Source organism: Cuculus canorus, chromosome 38, assembly GCF_017976375.1.
Source record: "Cuculus canorus isolate bCucCan1 chromosome 38, bCucCan1.pri, whole genome shotgun sequence".
In the NCBI taxonomy this organism is placed as follows: Eukaryota; Metazoa; Chordata; class Aves; order Cuculiformes; family Cuculidae; genus Cuculus; species Cuculus canorus.
In genome coordinates this window covers 14,508-33,688 of record NC_071438.1, presented here as the reverse complement: position 1 = coordinate 33,688, position 19,181 = coordinate 14,508, and the positions used below count along the sequence as shown (strand labels likewise).

The window sequence follows — 19,181 nt, the reverse complement described above, 5'->3', positions numbered from 1 at the left end:
TCAAGAAGAGGAGGAACGTGAGGACATTGAGGTCCTGAGGGACATTGAGGCCATGGGGGACATCAAGAAGAGGAGGAACGTGAGGACATTGAGGTCTTGAGGGACATTGAGGCCATGGGGGACATCAAGAAGAGGAGGAACGTGAGGACATTGAGGTCTTGAGGGACATTGAGGCCATGGGGGACATCAAGAAGAGGAGGAACGTGAGGACATTGAGGTCTTGAGGGACACAGAGGACATTGAGGCCATGAAGAACATGAGGAACTTGGAGGCCATGAGGGCCGTGGAGGCCACAAATTGACCACCTGGAGGACCTGAAGACGTTTGGGTGGTGCTTTGTGGTGGAGATGGTGGTGGAGACGCCTTTCTTTGGCCGCAGGTGGCTTTGCGTTCGCTGCCCGAAGAGGCCGTGAAGGAGACGTTGGAGTACAAAGTCCTTCAGTCGCAGTTCTCGTTGCTCTACCACGAGAGCCTCCAAGTCAAGACCCAACTGGACGAGGCCCGAGCCCTCCTCTTGGCCACCAAGAACAGCCACTTGAGGCACATCGAACACATGGAGGTGAGGACACCTCCGCCACAGCCACCGCCGCCTCCTCCACACCTCTGGGGGCATCTCAGGGGGGTTTGAGGGCATCTCAGGGGGGTTTGAGGGCATCTCAGGGGGGTTTGAGGGCATCTCAGGGGGGTTTGAGGACATCTCAGAGGGGTTTGAGGGCATCTCAGGGGGGTTTGAGGGCATCTCAGAGGGGTTTGTGGGCATCTCAGAGGGGTTTGAGGGCATCTCAGAGGGGTTTGGGGGCATCTCAGAGGGGTTTGAGGGCATCTCAGAGGGGTTTGAGGGCGTCTCAGGGGGGTTTGAGGGCGTCTCGGGGGTTTGAGGGCATCTGAAGGGGGTTTGAGGGCATCTCGGAGGGGTTTGAGGGCATCTCAGAGGGGTTTGAGGGCATCTCAGGGGGGTTTGAGGGCATCTCGGGGGGGTTTGAGGGCATCTCAGAGGGTTTGAGGGCATCTCGGAGGGTTTGAGGGCATCTCAGAGGCGTTTGAGGGCATCTCAGGGGGGTTTGAGGGCATCTCAGAGGGGTTTGAGGGCATCTCAGAGGGGTTTGGTGGCATCTCAGAGGGGTTTGAGGGCATCTCAGAGGGTTTGAGGGCATCCCGGGGGGGTTTGAGGGCATCTCAGAGGGGTTTGAGGGCATCCCGGGGGGGTTTGAGGGCATCTCAGAGGGGTTTGAGGGCATCTCAGAGGGGTTTGAGGGCATCTCAGAGGGGTTTGAGGGCATCTCAGAGGCGTTTGAGGGCATCTCAGAGGGGTTTGAGGGCATCTCAGAGGGGTTTGAGGGCATCTCAGAGGGGTTTGGGGGCATCTCAGAGGCGTTTGAGGGCATCTCAGGGGGGTTTGAGGGCATCTGAAGGGGGTTTGAGGGCATCTCAGAGGGGTTTGAGGGCATCTCGGGGGGGTTTGAGGGCATCTCGGGGGGTTTGAGGGCATCCCGGGGGGGTTTGAGGGCATCTCAGAGGGGTTTGAGGGCATCCCGGGGGGGTTTGAGGGCATCTCAGAGGGGTTTGAGGGCATCTCAGAGGGGTTTGAGGGCATCTCAGGGGGGTTTGAGGGCATCTCGGGGGGTTTGAGGGCATCTCGGGGGGGTTTGAGGGCATCTCAGAGGGTTTGAGGGCATCTCAGAGGGTTTGAGGGCATCTCAGAGGCGTTTGAGGGCATCTCAGGGGGGTTTGAGGGCATCTCAGAGGGGTTTGAGGGCATCTCAGGGGGGTTTGAGGGCATCTCGGGGATTTGAGGGCATCTCAGGGGTTTGGTGGCATCTCGGGGGTTTGAGGGCATCTCGGGGGGGTTTGAGGGCATCTCAGAGGGTTTGAGGGCATCTCAGAGGGTTTGAGGGCATCTCAGAGGCGTTTGAGGGCATCTCAGAGGGGTTTGAGGGCATCTCAGGGGGGTTGAGGGCATCTCAGGGGGGTTTGAGGGCATCTCGGGGGGGTTTGAGGGCATCTCAGAGGGTTTGAGGGCATCTCAGAGGGTTTGAGGGCATCTCAGAGGCGTTTGAGGGCATCTCAGAGGGGTTTGAGGGCATCTCAGGGGGGTTGAGGGCATCTCAGGGGGGTTTGAGGGCATCTCGGGGATTTGAGGGCATCTCAGGGGTTTGGTGGCATCTCAGGGGGGTTTGAGGGCATCTCGGGGGGGTTTGAGGGCATCTCAGAGGGTTTGAGGGCATCTCAGAGGGTTTGAGGGCATCTCAGAGGCGTTTGAGGGCATCTCAGAGGGGTTTGAGGGCATCTCAGAGGGGTTTGAGGGCATCTCGGGGGGGTTTGAGGGCATCTCGGGGGGGTTTGAGGGCATCTCGGGGGGGTTTGAGGGCATCTCGGGGGGGTTTGAGGGCATCTCGGGGGGGTTTGAGGGCATCTCGGGGGGGTTTGAGGGCATCTCGGGGGGGTTTGAGGGCATCTCGGGGGGGTTTGAGGGCATCTCAGAGGGGTTTGAGGGCATCTCGGGGGGGTTTAAGGGCATCTCGGGAGGGTTTGAGGGCATCTCAGAGGGGTTTGAGGGCATCTCAGGGGGGTTTGGTGGTATCTCAGAGGGGTTTGGTGGGAACTGGTGGTCTCCATCATCTTGATAACATCTTTTCCTCTCCACCACCTTCTCTCCCTCCTCGCGTCCCTCCTCCCGGGACAGAGCGACGAACTGGGGGTTCAGAAGCGCCTCCGGACGGAGGTCATTCAGTTGGAGGACACTCTGGCGCAGGTGCGGAAGGAGTACGAGATGCTGCGCATCGAGTTCGAGCAGAACCTGGCGGCCAACGAGCAGGCGGGTGAGGACCTCGCGGGTACCACCGGGGCGGGAGGGGTCTCCGGGGTGGCATTGGGACCTTCTGGATCTCCATGGGACCTCCTGGTGGGTTTGGGTCCTCCTGGATCTCTATGGGTCCTCCTGGACCTCTATGGTGGGTTTGGGTCCTCCTGGAGCTCTATGGTTTCTTCTGGATCTCTATGGTGGGTTTGGGACCTCCTGGATCTCTATGGTTTCTTCTGGATCTCTATGGTGGGTTTGGGTCCTCCTGGATCTCTATGGTTTCTTCTGGATCTCTATGGTGGGTTTGGGTCCTCCCGGATCTCTATGGTTTCTTCTGGATCTCTATGGTGGGTTTGGGTCCTCCCGGATCTCTATGGTTTCTTCTGGATCTCTATGGTGGGTTTGGGTCCTCCTGCATCTCTATGGTTTCTTCTGGATCTCTATGGTGTGTTTGGGTCCTCCTGGATCTCTATGGTGGGTTTGGGTCCTCCTGCATCTCTATGGTTTCTTCTGGATCTCTGTGGTGGGTTTGGGTCCTCCCAGATCTCTATGGTGGTTTGGGACCTCCTGGATGTCCCCTGATGTCCCCTCAGGTCCCATCAACCGGGAGATGCGCCACCTCATCTCCAGCCTCCAGAACCACAACCACCAACTCAAAGGCGACGTCCAACGCTACAAGCGGAAGCTGCGGGAGGTCCAGGCTGAGATCAACAAGGTGGGCGGGACTTCCGGGAATGGGCGGGGACTTCCTGGGTGGGCGAACAGACCTACTGGTGTTGCCCTTTTAAGATGGTGAAGGTGGCCCCCCCACCATTGCCATTGCCCCTGTAAGAGCGGGTTAGCCCCCCCCCTTTACGTGGTGGTGTTGCCCTTTTAAGATGAACTGGGCGTGGCCTCAGCCAAAAAAGACGCTTTAGTGGGATATAACGGCTCTTAAAAGGGCAACGCCACGAAGTGGGCCCACATAGTCCCTATTTTAGTTATGGTAGGGTCCACAAAGAGGCCCTTAAAGGGGCAATGGCATATTATAGGTGTAGGGGGGCCCACACTACGGGTTTCAAAGGGCATTTAAGGGGTGGCGGATGTTTTAAAGGAGCAACACCACAATGTAGTTATAGATGGGGATCACAGTGGGGTTCAAAAGGGGCAATGGTACATTGTACCTATATGTGGGGGCCACAGTTGGGGCTTAAAAGGGCAATGCCGGGGGGGGGGCACCCATAGGTCTAGGTAGGTAAGGTGGCGTCCATGCTAGTGTCTTAAAAGGGCAATGTAAATGATGTGCAGGGTGTTAAAAGGGCACCACTGCCTTATAGTCTTAGGTGGGTCCCCAGTAACGTGTCAGGGTGCTCTTAAAGGGGCGATGGTACTTTGTAGCTATAAGTGGGCCTCAAGGAGAAGCTTAAAAAGGCAATTATAAGGGGTTGGGGTGTCTTAAAGGGGCAACACCACATGGGAGGGCCCACAGTAGTGGCCTCTTAAAGGGGCAACACCACCCTAGAGGGGGGTCCACACTAGGGGTCTCTTAAAGAGGCAACATCACCTTAGAGGTGGGGTCCACACTAGGGGTCTCTTAAAGGGGCAACACCACCTTTAAGGTGGGGCCCACAGTAGAGGCTTAAAAGGGCAATGCCAAAGAGTTTGGGGGGAGAATCTTAACGGGACCCCCCCTGATTCTTTCCCCCCATTTTTAGCTCCGCCTCCAGGCGAGTGGGGCCCCTCCCACCCCGGGCACTGCGCCGCCCCCTCCTCCCCCCCCAACCACCACCTCTGCCCCCCCCGAAGACCCTCCCCCCGCGGGAGTCTCGGCCGCAGCTCCTCCGATCTCCATTAAAGAAGAAGAAGGTTCCGCTCCTCCAAATCCAACCCCTCCGGAACCTAAACGAGAGGCGCCCCCTACACCCCCCGAACCCCCCCGGCGCCCCATTGAGGAAGAGGAGACCCCCACTACCACCGCCGCCGCCGCCATCATCCCCCCTCCGGTTGCCCCTCCGCAACCGCCTCCTCGCATCAAAGAGCCCCCCCCGCCGGCTCCGTCGCGGGCTTCGAGGGGGGGAGGCGGTGGCGGCGGCGAACGGGAGCGCCCGCGGGAGCGCGAACGCCCCAAAGGAACCCCCGAGGAAGGGAAGAAGAAGGATTCGGAGGTGCTGAAGCAGCTGAGGATGGAGTTGAAGTGAGTTGGGGGGGGAATTTGGGGGTCATATGGGGCTGCTTGGGGGGAGATTAGAGCATCTTGGGGGGGTTATTAGGGTTTGGGGGGGCTGTTTGGGGGGGTTGGCCCTGGTTTAGGGGGATTTGGGGGGCAGGAGGGGGGATTTGGGGGTGTTTTAGGGAGAGTTTGGGGCATTTAGGGGGTATTTGGGGGGGCTTAGAGTATCTTGGGGGGGTTATTAGGGTTTGAGGGGGCTGTTTGGGGCTGATTTGGGGGGGCTTAGAGCATCTTGGGGGGGTTATTAGGGTTTGGGGGGGCTGTTTGGGGCTGATTTGGGGGGATTTGGGGGGACTTAGAGTATCTTGGGGGGTTATTAGGGTTTGGGGGGCGATTTGGGGGCGCTATGGGGCGTTTGGGGGGGTCTGGGGGGCCCTTGGGTCTATTTGGGGTATTTTTAGGGGGGTTCATTGGGGTCAGGGGGTGGTTGGGAGGTCAAGAAGGGCAATTTGGGGGTTAAAAGGGGCAGTTTTAGGGGTTGGGACAGTTTGTAATGGTGGTGCTGGAGCTTGGGGGGGGGTTTTCCCGACGCAAATGAGATGCAAATGAGATGCAAATGAGATGCAAATGAACAGGAAAGCGCAGGAGAGCCAAAAGGAGATGAAGTTGCTGTTGGATATGTATAAATCGGCGCCAAAAGAGCAACGGGATAAAGTGCAGCTGATGGCGGCCGAGAGGAAAAGCAAAGCCGAGGTGGGGGCAACACACTAAGAACACGCTAAGAACATGCTAAGAACACGCTAAGAACACGTTACGACACGCTAAGGCCACACAAAGCCATGCTGAGGCTGATTTGATGGCGCTCAGATGATGCTAAGAGCCGCTAAGGCTCGGCGCTGCACGCTAGGGCTGCTCGGGGGGTGCAAATGAGATGCAAATGAGATGCAAATGAGATGCAAATGAGGCGTTTTGCAGGCGGAGGAGCTGCGGGCGCGGGCGCGGGAGCTGGAGGAGAGGGAGCGTCGGGAGAGCAAGAAGTTGGCGGACGAGGAGGCGCTGCGGCGCCTGCGGCAAAGCGAGGAGCAGATCGAGCACCTGCAGCGCAAGCTGGCTGCCACCAAGCAGGTGGGCGGGGCCTACGGGGGAGGGGCGGGGCTTGGGGAGAAGGGAGGCGGGGCTTGGGAGGGTCATAGGGGTGAATGGAGGGGGCGTGGGTTGGGAGGTCCATAGAGGGGAATGGAGGGGTGTGAGAGGCCCATAGGGGTGAATGGAGGGGGCGTGGCTTGGGTGGTCCATAGGGATGAATGGAGGGGGCGTGGCTTGGCTGCTCCATAGGGATGAGTGGAGGGGGCATGGCTTGCATGGTCTATAGGGATGAGTGGAAGGGGGGGCGTGACTTGGATGGTCCATAGGGCTGAATGGAGGGGAAGTGAGTTGCATGGTCCATAGGGATGAATGGAGGGGGCGTGGCTTGGGTGGTCCATAGGGGTGAATGGAGGGGGCGTGGCTTGGGAGGCCCATAGGGCTGAATGGAGGGGCAGTCAGTTGGATGGTCCATAGGGGTGAATGGAGGGGGTGTGGCTTGCATGGTCCATAGGGATAAATGGAGGGGGCGTGGCTTGCATAGCCCATAGGGGTGAATGGAGGGGGCGTGACTTGGATGGTCTATAGGGATGAGTGGAGGGAGTGTGGATTGGGTGGTCCATAGGGACATATGGAGGGGGCGTGGCTTGCATGACCCATAGGGATGAATGGAGGGGGCGTGGCTTGGTTGGCCTATAGGAATTAATGGAGGGGGTGTGGTTTAAGGCTGAGGGGGTGTGGCTTGGCTGCTCCATAGGGATGAATTGAGGCGGGCACAACTTGGTTGGCCCATAGGGATGAATGGAGGGGGCGTGGCTTGGTTGGCCTATAGGGATGAATGGAGGGGGCGTGGCTTGCATAGCCCATAGGGATGAATGGAGGGGGCGTGAGTTGTATGGTCCGTAGGGATAAATAGAGGGGGCGTGGCTTGGATAGTCCATAGGGATGAACGGAGGGGGCATGAGTTGTATGGTCCGTAGGCATAAATAGAGGGGGCGTGGCTTGGATAGTCCATAGAAGTGCATGGAGGGGGCGTGGCTTGCATGGCCCATAGGGATGAATGGAGTGGGCGTGGTTTAAGCCTAAGGGGGGGGCGTGGCTTCTCTGTTCCATAGCACTGAATAGAGCGCGACACAACTCGGATAACCCATAGGGATAAGGAGAAGGGGTGTGGCTTATGGGGTGGAGGGGGCGTGGCTTAAATGACCCATAGGGATGAACGGAGGGGTTTTTGGGGTGACCTTTGGGTGCTCTCTCCATGGATTCCCGTCACCCCCTCAACCGGCGCAGGAGGAGGAGGCGCTGCTGTCGGAGATGGACGTGACGGGTCAGGCCTTCGAGGACATGCAGGAGCAGAACCTGCGGCTCCTCCAGCAGCTGCGCGAGAAGGACGACGCCAACTTCAAGCTGATGTCGGAGAGGATCAAAGCCAATCAGATCCACAAACTCCTCCGGGAAGAGAAGGATGAGTTGGCCGAGCAGGTCCTCGCCCTTAAAGCCCAGGTGGGACGGAAAGGAGAAGCTCGGGGGAAGGGGACAGAGGAACACGGGTGGGGGTGGTGGGGCTGGAAGAAGGTCGGAGTGGTCCAGGAGAAGGTTGACGTGGTTAAGGAGGTCTTTCTCATTGACGTAGAGGTGGAACCGAAGAGGTTGAGAAGGTTTGGGAGGTCCAGAAGAAGGTTGAGGGGGTGGAAGAGGTCCTTCTTGTTGATATAGAGGTGGGACAGAGATGTTTGAGAAGGTCTGAGTGGTTCAGGAGAAGGTTGAGGTGGTGGAAGAGGTCCTCTTCATCAGCGTAGAGGTGGAACTGAAGAGGTTGAGAAGGTTTGAGTGGTCCAGGAGAAGGTTGAGGTGGTGGAGGAGGTCCTCTTCATCAACATAGAGGTGGAACCGAAGAGGTTAAGAAGGTCTGAGTGATCCAGGAGGAGGTTGAGGTGGTGGAGGAGGTCTTTCTCATTGACGTAGAGGTGGAATGGAAGAGGTTTGAGAAGGTTTGGGTGGTCCAGGAGAAGGTTGAGGTGGTGGAAGAGGTCTTTCTCATTGACGTAGAGGTGGAACCGAAGAGGTTGAGAAGGTTTGGGAGGTCCAGGAGGAGGTTGAGGTGGTGGAGGAGGTCCTTCTTGTTTATATAGAGGGGGGACAGAGATGTTTGAGAAGGTCTGAGTGATCCAGGAGGAGGTTGAGGTGGTGGAAGAGGTCCTTCTTGTTGATATAGGGATGAGATGGAGATGTTTGAGAAGGTTTGGGTGGTCCAGGAGAAGGTTGAGGTGGTGAAAGAGGTCATTTTCATCAATGCAGAGGTGGAACTGAAGAGGTTGAGAAGGTCTGAGTGGTCCAAACCTTCCAGGAGAAGGTTGAGGTGGTGGAAGAGGTCCTTCTTGTTGATATAGTGATGAGATGGAGATGTTTGAGAAGGTTTGGGTGGTCCAGGAGGAGATTGAGGTGGTGGAGGAGGTCTTTCTCATTGACATAGAGGTGGAACCGAAGAGGTTGAGAAGGTCTGAGTGGTCCAGGAGAAGGTTGAGGGGGTGGAAGAGGTCCTTCTTGTCGATATAGAGGTGGGACAGAGATGTTTGAGAAGGTCTGAGTGGTCCAGGAGAAGGTTGAGGTGGTGGAGGAGGTCTTTCTCATTGACGTAGAGGTGGAACTGAAGAGGTTGAGAAGGTCTGAGTGGTCCAGGAGAAGGTTGAGGTGATGGAAGAGGTCTTTCTCATTGACGTAGAGGTGGAACCAAAGAGTTTGAGAAGGTTTGGGTGGTCCAGGAGAAGGTTGAGGGGGTAGAAGAGGTCCTCTTCATCAACATAGAGGTGGAATGCAGGTGTTTATGGAGCTCCTGGAGGTCCTGGAGAAGGTCGTGATTGTGGGACACATCCTAAAGGTCCTATTGGTGGTGGGATCCATGTGTTTATGGAGCTCCTGGAGGTCCTGGTGGTGGGACATGGTTTGAAGGTCCCTTTGGTGGTGGGATCCATGTGTTTATGGAGCTCCTGGAGGTTCTGGAGAAGGTCGAGGTGGTGGAGGAGGTTCTCCTCATTGACATAGAGGTGGGACGTAGGTGTTTATGGGGCTCCTGGAGAAGGTCGTGGTGGTGAGACATGTCCTGAAGGCCCCATTGGTGGTGGGATCCATGTGTTTATGGAGCTCCTGGAGGTCCTGGTGGTGGGACATGTCCTGAAGGCCCCATTGGTGGTGGGATCCATGTGTTTATGGAGCTCCTGGAGGTTCTGGAGAAGGTCGAGGTGGTGGAGGAGGTTCTTCTCATTGACATAGAGGTGGGACGTAGGTGTTTATGGAGCTCCTGGAGGTCCTGGAGAAGGTCGTGGTGGTAGAACATGCCCTGAAGGTCCCATTTGTGGTGGGATCCACGTGTTTATGGAGCTCGTGGAGGTCCTGGAGAAGGTCGGAGTGGTGGAACATGTCCTGAAGGTCCTTTTGGTGGTGCGATCCATGTGTTTATGGAGCTCCTGGAGGTTCTGGAGAAGGTCGGAGTGGTGGAACATGTCCTGAAGGTCCTTTTGGTGGTGGGATCCATGTGTTTATGGAGCTCCTGGAGGTTCTGGAGAAGGTCGTGGTGGTGGAACATGTCCTGAAGGCCCCATTGGTGGTGGGATCCATGTGTTTATGGAGCTCCTGGAGGTTCTGGAGAAGGTCGAGGTGGTGGAGGAGGTTCTTCTCATTGACATAGAGGTGGGACGTAGGTGTTTATGGAGCTCCTGGAGGTCCTGGAGAAGGTCGTGGTGGTAGAACATGCCCTGAAGGTCCCATTTGTGGTGGGATCCACGTGTTTATGGAGCTCGTGGAGGTCCTGGAGAAGGTCGGAGTGGTAGAACATGTCCTGAAGGTCCCTTTGGTGGTGGGATCCATGTGTTTATGGAGCTCCTGGAGGTCCTGGAGAAGGTTGTGGTGGTGGGACATGTCCTGAAGGTCCCTTTGGTGGTGGGATCCATGTGTTTATGGAGCTCCTGGAGGTTCTGGAGAAGGTCGAGGTGGTGGAGGAGGTTCTCCTCATTGACATAGAGGTGGGACGTAGGTGTTTATGGGGCTCCTGGAGAAGGTCGTGGTGGTGAGACATGTCCTGAAGGCCCCATTGGTGGTGGGATCCATGTGTTTATGGAGCTCCTGGAGGTTCTGGAGAAGGTCGAGGTGGTGGAGGAGGTTCTTCTCATTGACATAGAGGTGGGACGTAGGTGTTTATGGAGCTCCTGGAGGTCCTGGAGAAGGTCGTGGTGGTAGAACATGCCCTGAAGGTCCCATTTGTGGTGGGATCCACGTGTTTATGGAGCTCGTGGAGGTCCTGGAGAAGGTCGGAGTGGTAGAACATGTCCTGAAGGTCCCTTTGGTGGTGGGATCCATGTGTTTATGGAGCTCCTGGAGGTCCTGGAGAAGGTTGTGGTGGTGGGACATGTCCTGAAGGTCCTTTTGGTGGTGGGATCCATGTGTTTATGGAGCTCCTGGAGATCCTGGAGAAGGTCGAGGTGGTGGAGGAGGTTCTCCTCATTGACACAGAGGTGGGACGTAGGTGTTTATGGAGCTCCTGGAGGTCCTGGAGAAGGTCGAGGTGGTGGAACATGTCCTGAAGCTCCTATTGGTGGTGGGATCCATGTGTTTATGGAGTTCCTGGAGGTCCTGGAGAAGGTCGGAGTGGTGGTGGACCCCATCCTGAAGGTCCCTTTGATGTTGGGGTTCAGGTGGACGCTCAACTCTTGGTGGTTCAGAAGTTGGAGGAGAAGGAACGTGGACTGCAGAGCAGTTTGGCCGCTGTGGAGAAGGAGTTGGCGCTGCGCTCTCAGGCGCTGGAGCTCAACAAGAGGAAGGTGGGACCCCAAAATCCAGCGGGGGGGGGGACCCCAAATTTGGGGGGGGGGACACACCGAAATCTGAGGGGGAGAACCCAAAATTTGGGGGGTGGGGGCCAAAATTTGAGGGGGGAATGTGAAATTTTGGGGGGGAACGTGAAATTTGGGGGGTGGGGGTCTGAAATTTTGGGGGGGAACCTGAAATTTGGGGGGGTGGGGGCCAAAATTTGGGAGGGGGACCTCAAAATTTGAAGGGGGAGAACCTGAAATTTGAGGGGGGCCACCAAAATGGGGGGGGAAATGAGTTTTGGGGGCGACCGAGTTTGGGGGGACCCCGAAATCTGGGGAGGAGACCCCAAAATTTGAGGGGGGAACCCCGAAATCTCAGGTGGGAGCCCGAAATTTGGCGGTGCTGATTTTGGGGGTGCTGATTTTGGGGTGCTGATTTTGGGGTGCTCTGAGTCCCTGTTTTTGGGGTACTGTGGGGGTTTTTGGGGGGTCCTCTGGGTTTTTTGGGGTGCTCTGTATTTATTGGGAGGTTCTGTGATGGGTTTTTTTGGGGTGCTGATATTTTTTGGGGTGCTCTTTTTTTTGGGGGTGCTGATGTTGTTTTTGGGGGTGCTGTGATGGGGTTTTTTTTTTGGGGTGCTTTTTTTTTGGGGTCCTCTGTATTTTTTTGAGGTTCTCTGTATTTTTTTGGGGGTTCTCTGTATTTTTTTGGGGTTCTCTGTATTTTTTTTGGGGTTCTCTGTATTTTTCAGGGTGCTCTGTATTTTTCGGGGTGCTGTGGGTTTTTTTGGATGCTGATTTCAGGGGTGCTGATGTTTTTTGGGGTGCTGATGTTTTTTGGGGTGCTCTGTATTTTTTCGGGGTGCTGATGTTATTTTTGGGGTGCTGTGATGGGGTTTTTTTGGGGGTGCTCTGTATTTTTTTTTGGGTCCTCTAGTTTTTTGGGGTCCTCTTTTTTTTTGGGGTGCTGATGTTATTTTTTGAGGTGCTCTGTATTTTTGGGGGGGTTCTGTGATGGGGTTTTTTTTTGGGGGTTCTCTGTTTCTTTTGGGGTGCTGTGATGGGGGTTTTTTTTGGGGTGCTGATGTTATTTTTTGGGGGGTTCTCTGTTTCTTTTGGGGTGCTGTGATGGGGGTTTTTTTCGGGGTCTAGTGGGGTTTTTTGGGGTGCTCTGGTTTTTTTGGGGGTCTTCTGGTTTCTTTTGGGGTGCTCTGTATTTTTTGGGGGGTTCTGTGATGGGGTTTTTTTTTGGGGTGCTCTGTTTTTTTGGGGGGTCCTCTGTTTTTTTTCGGGGTGCTGATGTTGTTTTTTGAGGTCCTCTGTATTTTTTTGGGAGTGCTGATGTTATTTTTTGGGGTGCTGTGATGGGGGTTTTTTTCGGGGTTCTCTGTATTTTTTCGGGGTTCTCCGTTATTTTTTGGGGTCCTCTGTATTTTTTGGCGTTCTCTGTATTTTTTTGGGGTCCTCTGTATTTTTTCGGGGTTCTCTGTTGTTTTTCGGGGTCCTCTGTTATTTTTCGGGGTGCTCTGTATTTTTCGGGGTTCTCCGTTATTTTTCGGGGTCCTCTGTATTTTTCGGGGTTCTCTGTATTTTTTCGGGGTTCTCCGTTATTTTTCGGGGTCCTCTGTATTTTTCGAGGTTCTCTGTATTTTTCGGGGTGCTCTGTATTTTTCGGGGTCCTCTGTTATTTTTCGGGGTGCTCTGTATTTTTCGGGGTTCTCCGTTATTTTTGGGGTCCTCTGTATTTTTTTGGGGTGCTCTGTATTTTTCGGGGTCCTCTGTATTTTTTCGGGGTCCTCCGTTATTTTTCGGGGTGCTCTGTATTTTTCGGGGTTCTCCGTTATTTTTTGGGGTCCTCTGTATTTTTTCGGGGTTCTCTGTATATTTTCCGGGGTGCTCTGTATTTTTCGGGGTGCTCTGTATTTTCCGGGGTTCTCTGTATTTTTCGGCGTTCTCTGTATTTTTTTGGGGTGCTCTGTATTTTTCGGGGTTCTCCGTTATTTTTCGGGGTTCTCTGTATATTTTTCGGGGTCCTCTGTGTTTTTCGAGGTTCTCTGTTATTTTTCGGGGTGCTCTGTATTTTTCGGGGTGCTCTGTACTTTTCGGGGTTCTCTGTATTTTTCGGGGTTCTCCGTTATTTTTCGGGGTTCTCTGTATTTTTTGGGGGTGCTGACGTTATTTTTTGGGGTGCCGCTCCCCGCAGGCGGTGGAGGCGGCGCAGTTGGCGGAGGACCTGCGGGCGCAGGGCGAGCACGTGGCGGGGCGGCTGCGGGAGCTGCAGGGCTGCGCCGCCGAGAACCGCGCGGCCAAGGACAAAGAGGCCCTCAGCCTCAAGCGAGCACAGGTGGGGCCGCTATGGGGCCTCTGTGGGGCTCTGTGGGGCTCTATGGGTCTCTATGGGGCCTCTGTGGGTCTCTATGGGGTCTCTATGGGTCTCTGTGGGTCTCTATGGCTCTTTATGGGTCTCTATGGGTCTCTATGGGGTCTCTGTGGGTCTCTATGAGGTCTCTATGGGTCTCTGTGAGTCTCTATGAGGTCTCTATGGGGTCTCTGTGGGTCTCTATGGGGTCTCTATGGGGTCTCTATGGGTCTCTATGAGGTCTCTATGGGGTCTCTATGGGTCTCTATGGGGTCTCTATGGGGTCTCTATGGGTCTCTATGGGGTCTCTATGGGTCTCTATGAGGTCTCTATGGGGTCTCTATGGGGTCTCTATGGCTCTTTATGGGTCTCTATGGGGTCTCTATGGGGCTCTATGGGTCTCTATGGGTCTCTATGGGTCCTATGGGGTCTCTATGGGTCTCTATGGGGTCTCTATGGCTCTTTATGGGTCTCTGCGGGAGTCTCTGTGGGTCTCTATGGGGTCTCTATGGGTCTCTATGGGTCCTATGGGGTCTCTGTGGGTCTCTATGGGGTCTCTATGGCTCTTTATGGGTCTCTATGGGGCTCTATGGGGTCTCTATGGGTCTCTATGGGTCTCTATGGGGTCTCTATGGTTCTCTATGGGTCTCTATGGGGTCTCTATGGGGTCTCTGTGGGTCTCTATGAGGTCTCTATGGGGTCTCTGTGGGTCTCTATGGGGTCTCTATGGGTTCTATGGGGTCTCTATGGGTCTCTGTGGGTCTCTATGGGTCTCTGTGGGGTCTCTATGGGGTCTCTATGGGTCTCTATGGGTCTCTGTGGGGTCTCTATGGGGTCTCTATGGGTCTCTGTGGGGTCTCTATGGGGTCTCTATGGGGCTCTATGGGTCTCTGTGGGGTCTCTGTGGGGTCTCTATGGGTCTCTATGGGTCTCTATGGGGCTCTATGGGTCTCTATGGGTCTCTGTGGGGTCTCTATGGGGTCTCTATGGGGCTCTATAGGGGTTCTATGGGGTTTCTATGGGGCTCTATGGGGCTTCTGTTGGGCTCTGTGGGGGTCCTATGGGGTTCTATATGGGTTCTGTGGGCTTCTATGGGGCTCTATGGGGTTTTATACGGCTCTATGGGGTCTCTATGGGGCTCTATGTGGCTCTATGGGGGTTCTATAGGGCTCTATGGGGGTCCTATGGGGCTCTATGGGGGTTCTGTGGGGCTTTATGGGGGTCCTATGGGGCTCTATGGGGGTCCTGTGTGGCTCTATAGGGGTTCTATAGCGGTTCTGTAGGGCTCTATGGGGTTTCTGTGGGGCTCTATGGGGATCCTATAGGGCTCTATGGGGGTTCTATGGGGCTCCATGGGGGTTCTGTAGGGCTCTATGGGGGTTCTATGTGGCTCTATGGGGGTTCTGTGGGGCTCTATGGGGGTTCTATAGGGCTCTATGGGGGTCCTATGTGGCTCTATAGGGGTTCTATGGCAGTTCTATAGGGCTCTATGGGGCTCTATAGGGGTCCTATGGGGCTCTGTGGGGGTCCTATAAGGCTCTATATGGGTCCTATGAGGGTTCTATGGGGCTCTATGGAGGTTCTATGGGACTGTACAGGGGTACTGTAGGGCTCTATGGGGGTTCTATAGGGCTCTATATGGGGGTCTATGGGGCTCTGTGGGGGTTCTGTAGGGGTTCTAAGGGGCTCTACAGAGCTTCTATGGGGCTCTATGGGGGTTCTATAGGGCTCTGTGGGGGTTCTATGGGGCTCTATAGGGGTTCTGTGGGGCTTTATGGGGTTCTATAGGGCTCTATGGGGGCTCTACGGAGCTTCTATGGGTCTCTATGGGGGTTCTATGGGGCTCTGTGGGGGTTCTATAGGGCTTTATGGGGGTCCTATGGGGCTCTATATGGGCCCTATGTGGCTCTATAGGGGTTCTATGGGGGTTCTGGGGGGTTCTATATGGGTTCTGTAGAGCTCTATGGGGGTTCTGTGGGGCTCTATGGGGGTTCTATAGGGCTCTATAGGGGTCCTATGGGTCTATATGGGGTCTCTGGGTCCCTATAGAGGGTCTCTGTGTGCCTCTATGGGGTCTCTGGGGCTCTATAGGGTTCTCTGTGTCCCTCTATGGAGTCTCTGTGTCCCTATAGGGGTCTATGGGTCCGTATAGGGGGGTCTATATGGGGTTTCTGGGATTCTATAGGGGGTCTCTGAGGCTCTATGGGGTCTCTTATGTCCCTCTATGGGGTCTCTGTGTCTCTATAGGGGTCTCTGTGTCCCTCTATGGGGTCTCTGTGTCTCTATAGGGGTCTCTATGTCCCTCTATGGGGCCTCTGTCTCTATAGGGGTCTCTGTGTCCCTCTATGGGGTCTCTGTGTCTCTATAGGGGTCTCTGTGTCCCTCTATGGGGTCTCTGTGTCTCTATAGGGGTCTCTGTGTCCCTCTATGGGGTCTCTGTGGGTCTCTATGGGGTCTCTATGGGGCTCTATGGGGTCTCTATGGGGTCTCTATGGGGTCTCTGTGGGTTCTATGGGGTCTCTACGGGGCTCTATGGGGTCTCTGTGGGTCTCTATGGGGCTCTATGGGGTCCCTATGGCGTCTCTATGGGTCTCTGTGGGGTTCTACGGTCCTCTATGGGTCTCTATGGGGTCTCTATAGGTTCTCTATGGGGTCTCTATGGCTCTTTATGGGTCTCTGCGGGGGTCTCTGTGGGTCTCTATGGGGTCTCTATGGGTCTCTATGGGTCCTATGGGGTCTCTGTGGGTCTCTATGGGGTCTCTATGGCTCTTTATGGGTCTCTATGGGGCTCTATGGGGTCTCTATGGGTCTCTATGGGTCTCTATGGGTCTCTATGGGGTCTCTATGGTTCTCTATGGGTCTCTATGGGGTCTCTGTGGGTCTCTCTGGGTCTCTCTGGGTCTCTATGGGGTCTCTGTGGGGTCTCTATGGGGTCTCTATGGGTTCTATGGGGTTTCTATGGGGCTCTATGGGTCTCTATGGGTCTCTATGAGGTCTCTATGGGGTCTCTATGGGTCTCTATGGGGTCTCTGTGGGTCTCTGTGGGGTCTCTGTGGGGTCTCTATGGGGTCTCTATGGGGTCTCTGTGGGTCTCTGTGGGTCTCTGTGGGTCTCTATGGGGTCTCTATGGGGTCTCTATGGATCTCTATGGGGTCTCTATGGGTCTCTATGGGGTCTCTGTGGGGCTCTGTGGGGTTCTATAGGGCTCTGTGGGGGTTCTGTGGGGCTCTATAGGGGCTTTATGGGGTTCTATAGAGCTCTATGGGGGATCTATGGGGCTCTGTGGGGGTTCTGTAGGGGTTCTAAGGGGTCTCTATAGGGGTCTCTGTGTCCCTCTATGGGGTCTCTGTGTCTCTATAGGGGTCTCTGTGTTCCTCTATGGGGTCTCTGTGTCCCTCTATGGGGTCTCTGTGTCTCTATAGGGGTCTCTGTGTCCCTCTATGGGGTCTCTGTGTCTCTATAGGGGTCTCTGTGTTCCTCTATGGGGTCTCTGTGTCCCTATAGGGGTCTGTGGGTCCCTGTGGGGGCGTCTATAGGGTCCCTGGGGGTCCCTATAGGTCTCGCCGGGGGGGTTTTGGGGTTCCCTCCGCAGGAGGAGCTGTCGCGGCTGCGGCGCAAACTGGAGAAACAGCGCAAAGTGGAGGTCTACGCTGACGCCGATCAGATCCTACAGGAGGAGATCAAAGAGTACCGCGTGAGGACCTCCCTCTGGGGCTGGAGGACCCATAAGTGGGGCGGGAGGACCCATAAGTGGGGTTGGAGGACCCATAAGTGGGGCTGGAGGACCTTGATTTGGGTTGGAAGACCATGATTTGGGCTGCAGGACCTCGCTATGGGGCTGGAGGACCCGTAAGTGGGGTTGGAGGACCTCGATGTGGGGCTGGAGGACCCATAAGTAGGATGGGAGGACCTCAATGTGGGGCTGGAGGACCCATAAGTGGGGTTGGAGGACCATGATTTGGGTTGGAAGACCTTGATTTGGGCTGGAGGGCCTCGATATGGGGCTGGAGGACCCATAAGTGGGGCTGGAGGACCATGATTTGGGTTGGAGGACCTCGATGTGGGGCTGGAGGACCCATAAGTGGGGTGGGAGTACCGTAAGTGGGGCTGGAGGACCATGATTTGGGCTGGAGGACCTCGCTATGGGGCTGGAGGACCCATAAGTGGGGTGGGAGGACTTTGAGTTGGGGTTGGAGGACCTCGCTATGGGGCTGGAGGATCTGGCTATGGGGCTGGAGGACCCATAAGTGGAGTTGAAGAACCTCAAGGTTGGTTGAAGAACTTCACGGTTGGTTGAAGAACCTTAAGTTGAGGCACCTCGAGGTGGGTTGGAGAACCTCAATGTGGGTTGGAGAACCTCAAGGTTGGTTGAAGAACCTTAAGTTGAGGCATCTCGAGGTGGGTTTGGAAGTCCCGAGTGGGCTTAGAAGCTCCTTGGGTGGTCCTGGAAGTCCTTTGGGTGGTCCTGGAGGTCCTTTGGGTGGTCCTGGAAGTCCTTTGGGTGGTCCTGGAGGTCCTTTGGGTGGTCCTGAGGACCATCTTGACCATCCTAGGCCCGCCTCACCTGCCCGTGCTGCAACGCCCGCAAGAAGGACGCCGTCCTCACCAAGTGCTTCCACGTCTTCTGCTTCGAGTGCGTCAAAAGCCGTTACGACACTCGACAACGCAAATGCCCCAAATGCAACGCGGCCTTCGGCGCTCACGACTTCCACCGCGTCTACATCAGCTGAAAAGGGCCACGGCCACCGCTCCCCACCCAGAGTCCTTCTTCCAGGACCACCCGTCATCCTCTTCCACCACCGTATGATCCTCTTTGACCACCCGGAGGTCTTCTAGTTGGGTTAAAAGAACCTCGAGTTGGGTTGGAGGACCTCAAGGTTGGGTTGGAGGACCTCAAGGTGCATTGGAGGACCTCAAAGTTGGGTTGGAGGACCTCAAGTTGGGTTGGAGAACCTCAAGGTTGGGTCGGAGGACCTCAAGGTTGAGTTGGAGGACCTCAAGGTGCATTGGAGGACCTCAGAGTTGGGTTGGAGGACCTCAAAGTTGGGTTGGAGGACCTCAAAGTTGGGTTGGAGGACCTCAAGGTTGTTTGGTGTCCACGTCATGTGATCCTTGACCCCCTCCCCCCCCCACCCCCACCCCAATAAAGCACTTGGAGCGGTGGCTGTGGCTTCTGGATGGACCCAAAGGGGAGGGGGGATCATAGAGAAGGGGGAGAAAGAGGTTTCAGAGTGGTTGGGTGACCATAGAGATGGGAGGAGAGGCCTAGAGCGTCCTATGGAATCATAGAGAAGTAGGAAGAGGGAGTGGGTGTGGTCACATCAATGGCTCAATGTTGGCAACCATAGAGCTTCGGGGAGGGGGGGGGGGTTGGTTTCCTAGAGTGGCCTCTATTGAAATCATAGAGTCCTGGAGGACTTGTCCCGATTGGCCTCCAAAGAGACCATGGAGTCTTGAAGGACTTACCCAGAGTGGCCTCCAAGGAGACAATAGAGTCCTGGAGAACTTGCCTAGAGTGGCCTCTACGAAAACCATAGAGTCCTGCAGGACTTGCCTAGAGTGACCTCCAAAGAGACCATAGATTCTTGGAGGACTTGCCCAGAGTGGCCTCCAAGGAGACTATAGAGTCCTGGAGAACTTGCCTAGAGTGGCCTCTATGGAAACCAGAGAGTCCTGGAGGACTTGCCCAGAGTGGCCTCCAAGGAGACCATAGAGTCCTGGTAACTTGCCTAGAGTGACCTCTATGAAAACCATAGAGTCCTGGAGAACTTGCCTAGAGTGGCCTACATTGAAACCATAGAGTCCTGGAGTACTTGTCCTGATTGGCTTCCAAGGAGACCATAGAGTGTTGGAGGACTTGCCCAGAGTGGCCTCTATGAAGACGATAGAGTCCTGGAGGACCTCCTGCCCAGAGAGCAAAAAAAGAGCTCAGTTTGACCCTAAAATGAGCTCCAGAAACACCAAATTTCACCTTAAAAATCCTTC

General features: G+C 55.4%; 1 protein-coding gene across 1 annotated transcript in view; it reads left to right on the top strand.

Annotated features, from left to right (window-relative positions):
* The window catches only part of RNF40 (ring finger protein 40), a 41,536-nt gene extending 23,259 nt beyond the window's left edge, over positions 1 to 18,277 (top strand). The window contains exons 10-20 of the mRNA XM_054053076.1: positions 380 to 559; positions 2,684 to 2,819; positions 3,394 to 3,515; positions 4,495 to 4,973; positions 5,585 to 5,702; positions 5,925 to 6,074; positions 7,323 to 7,535; positions 10,721 to 10,846; positions 13,041 to 13,181; positions 16,789 to 16,890; positions 17,750 to 18,277. Coding sequence (XP_053909051.1) covers positions 380 to 559; positions 2,684 to 2,819; positions 3,394 to 3,515; positions 4,495 to 4,973; positions 5,585 to 5,702; positions 5,925 to 6,074; positions 7,323 to 7,535; positions 10,721 to 10,846; positions 13,041 to 13,181; positions 16,789 to 16,890; positions 17,750 to 17,926 — 1,944 coding nt within the window. The 3' untranslated portion in view covers positions 17,927 to 18,277. The remainder of the gene's footprint in view (positions 1 to 379; positions 560 to 2,683; positions 2,820 to 3,393; positions 3,516 to 4,494; positions 4,974 to 5,584; positions 5,703 to 5,924; positions 6,075 to 7,322; positions 7,536 to 10,720; positions 10,847 to 13,040; positions 13,182 to 16,788; positions 16,891 to 17,749) is intronic.
* The last annotated feature ends 904 nt before the right edge of the window (positions 18,278 to 19,181 follow it).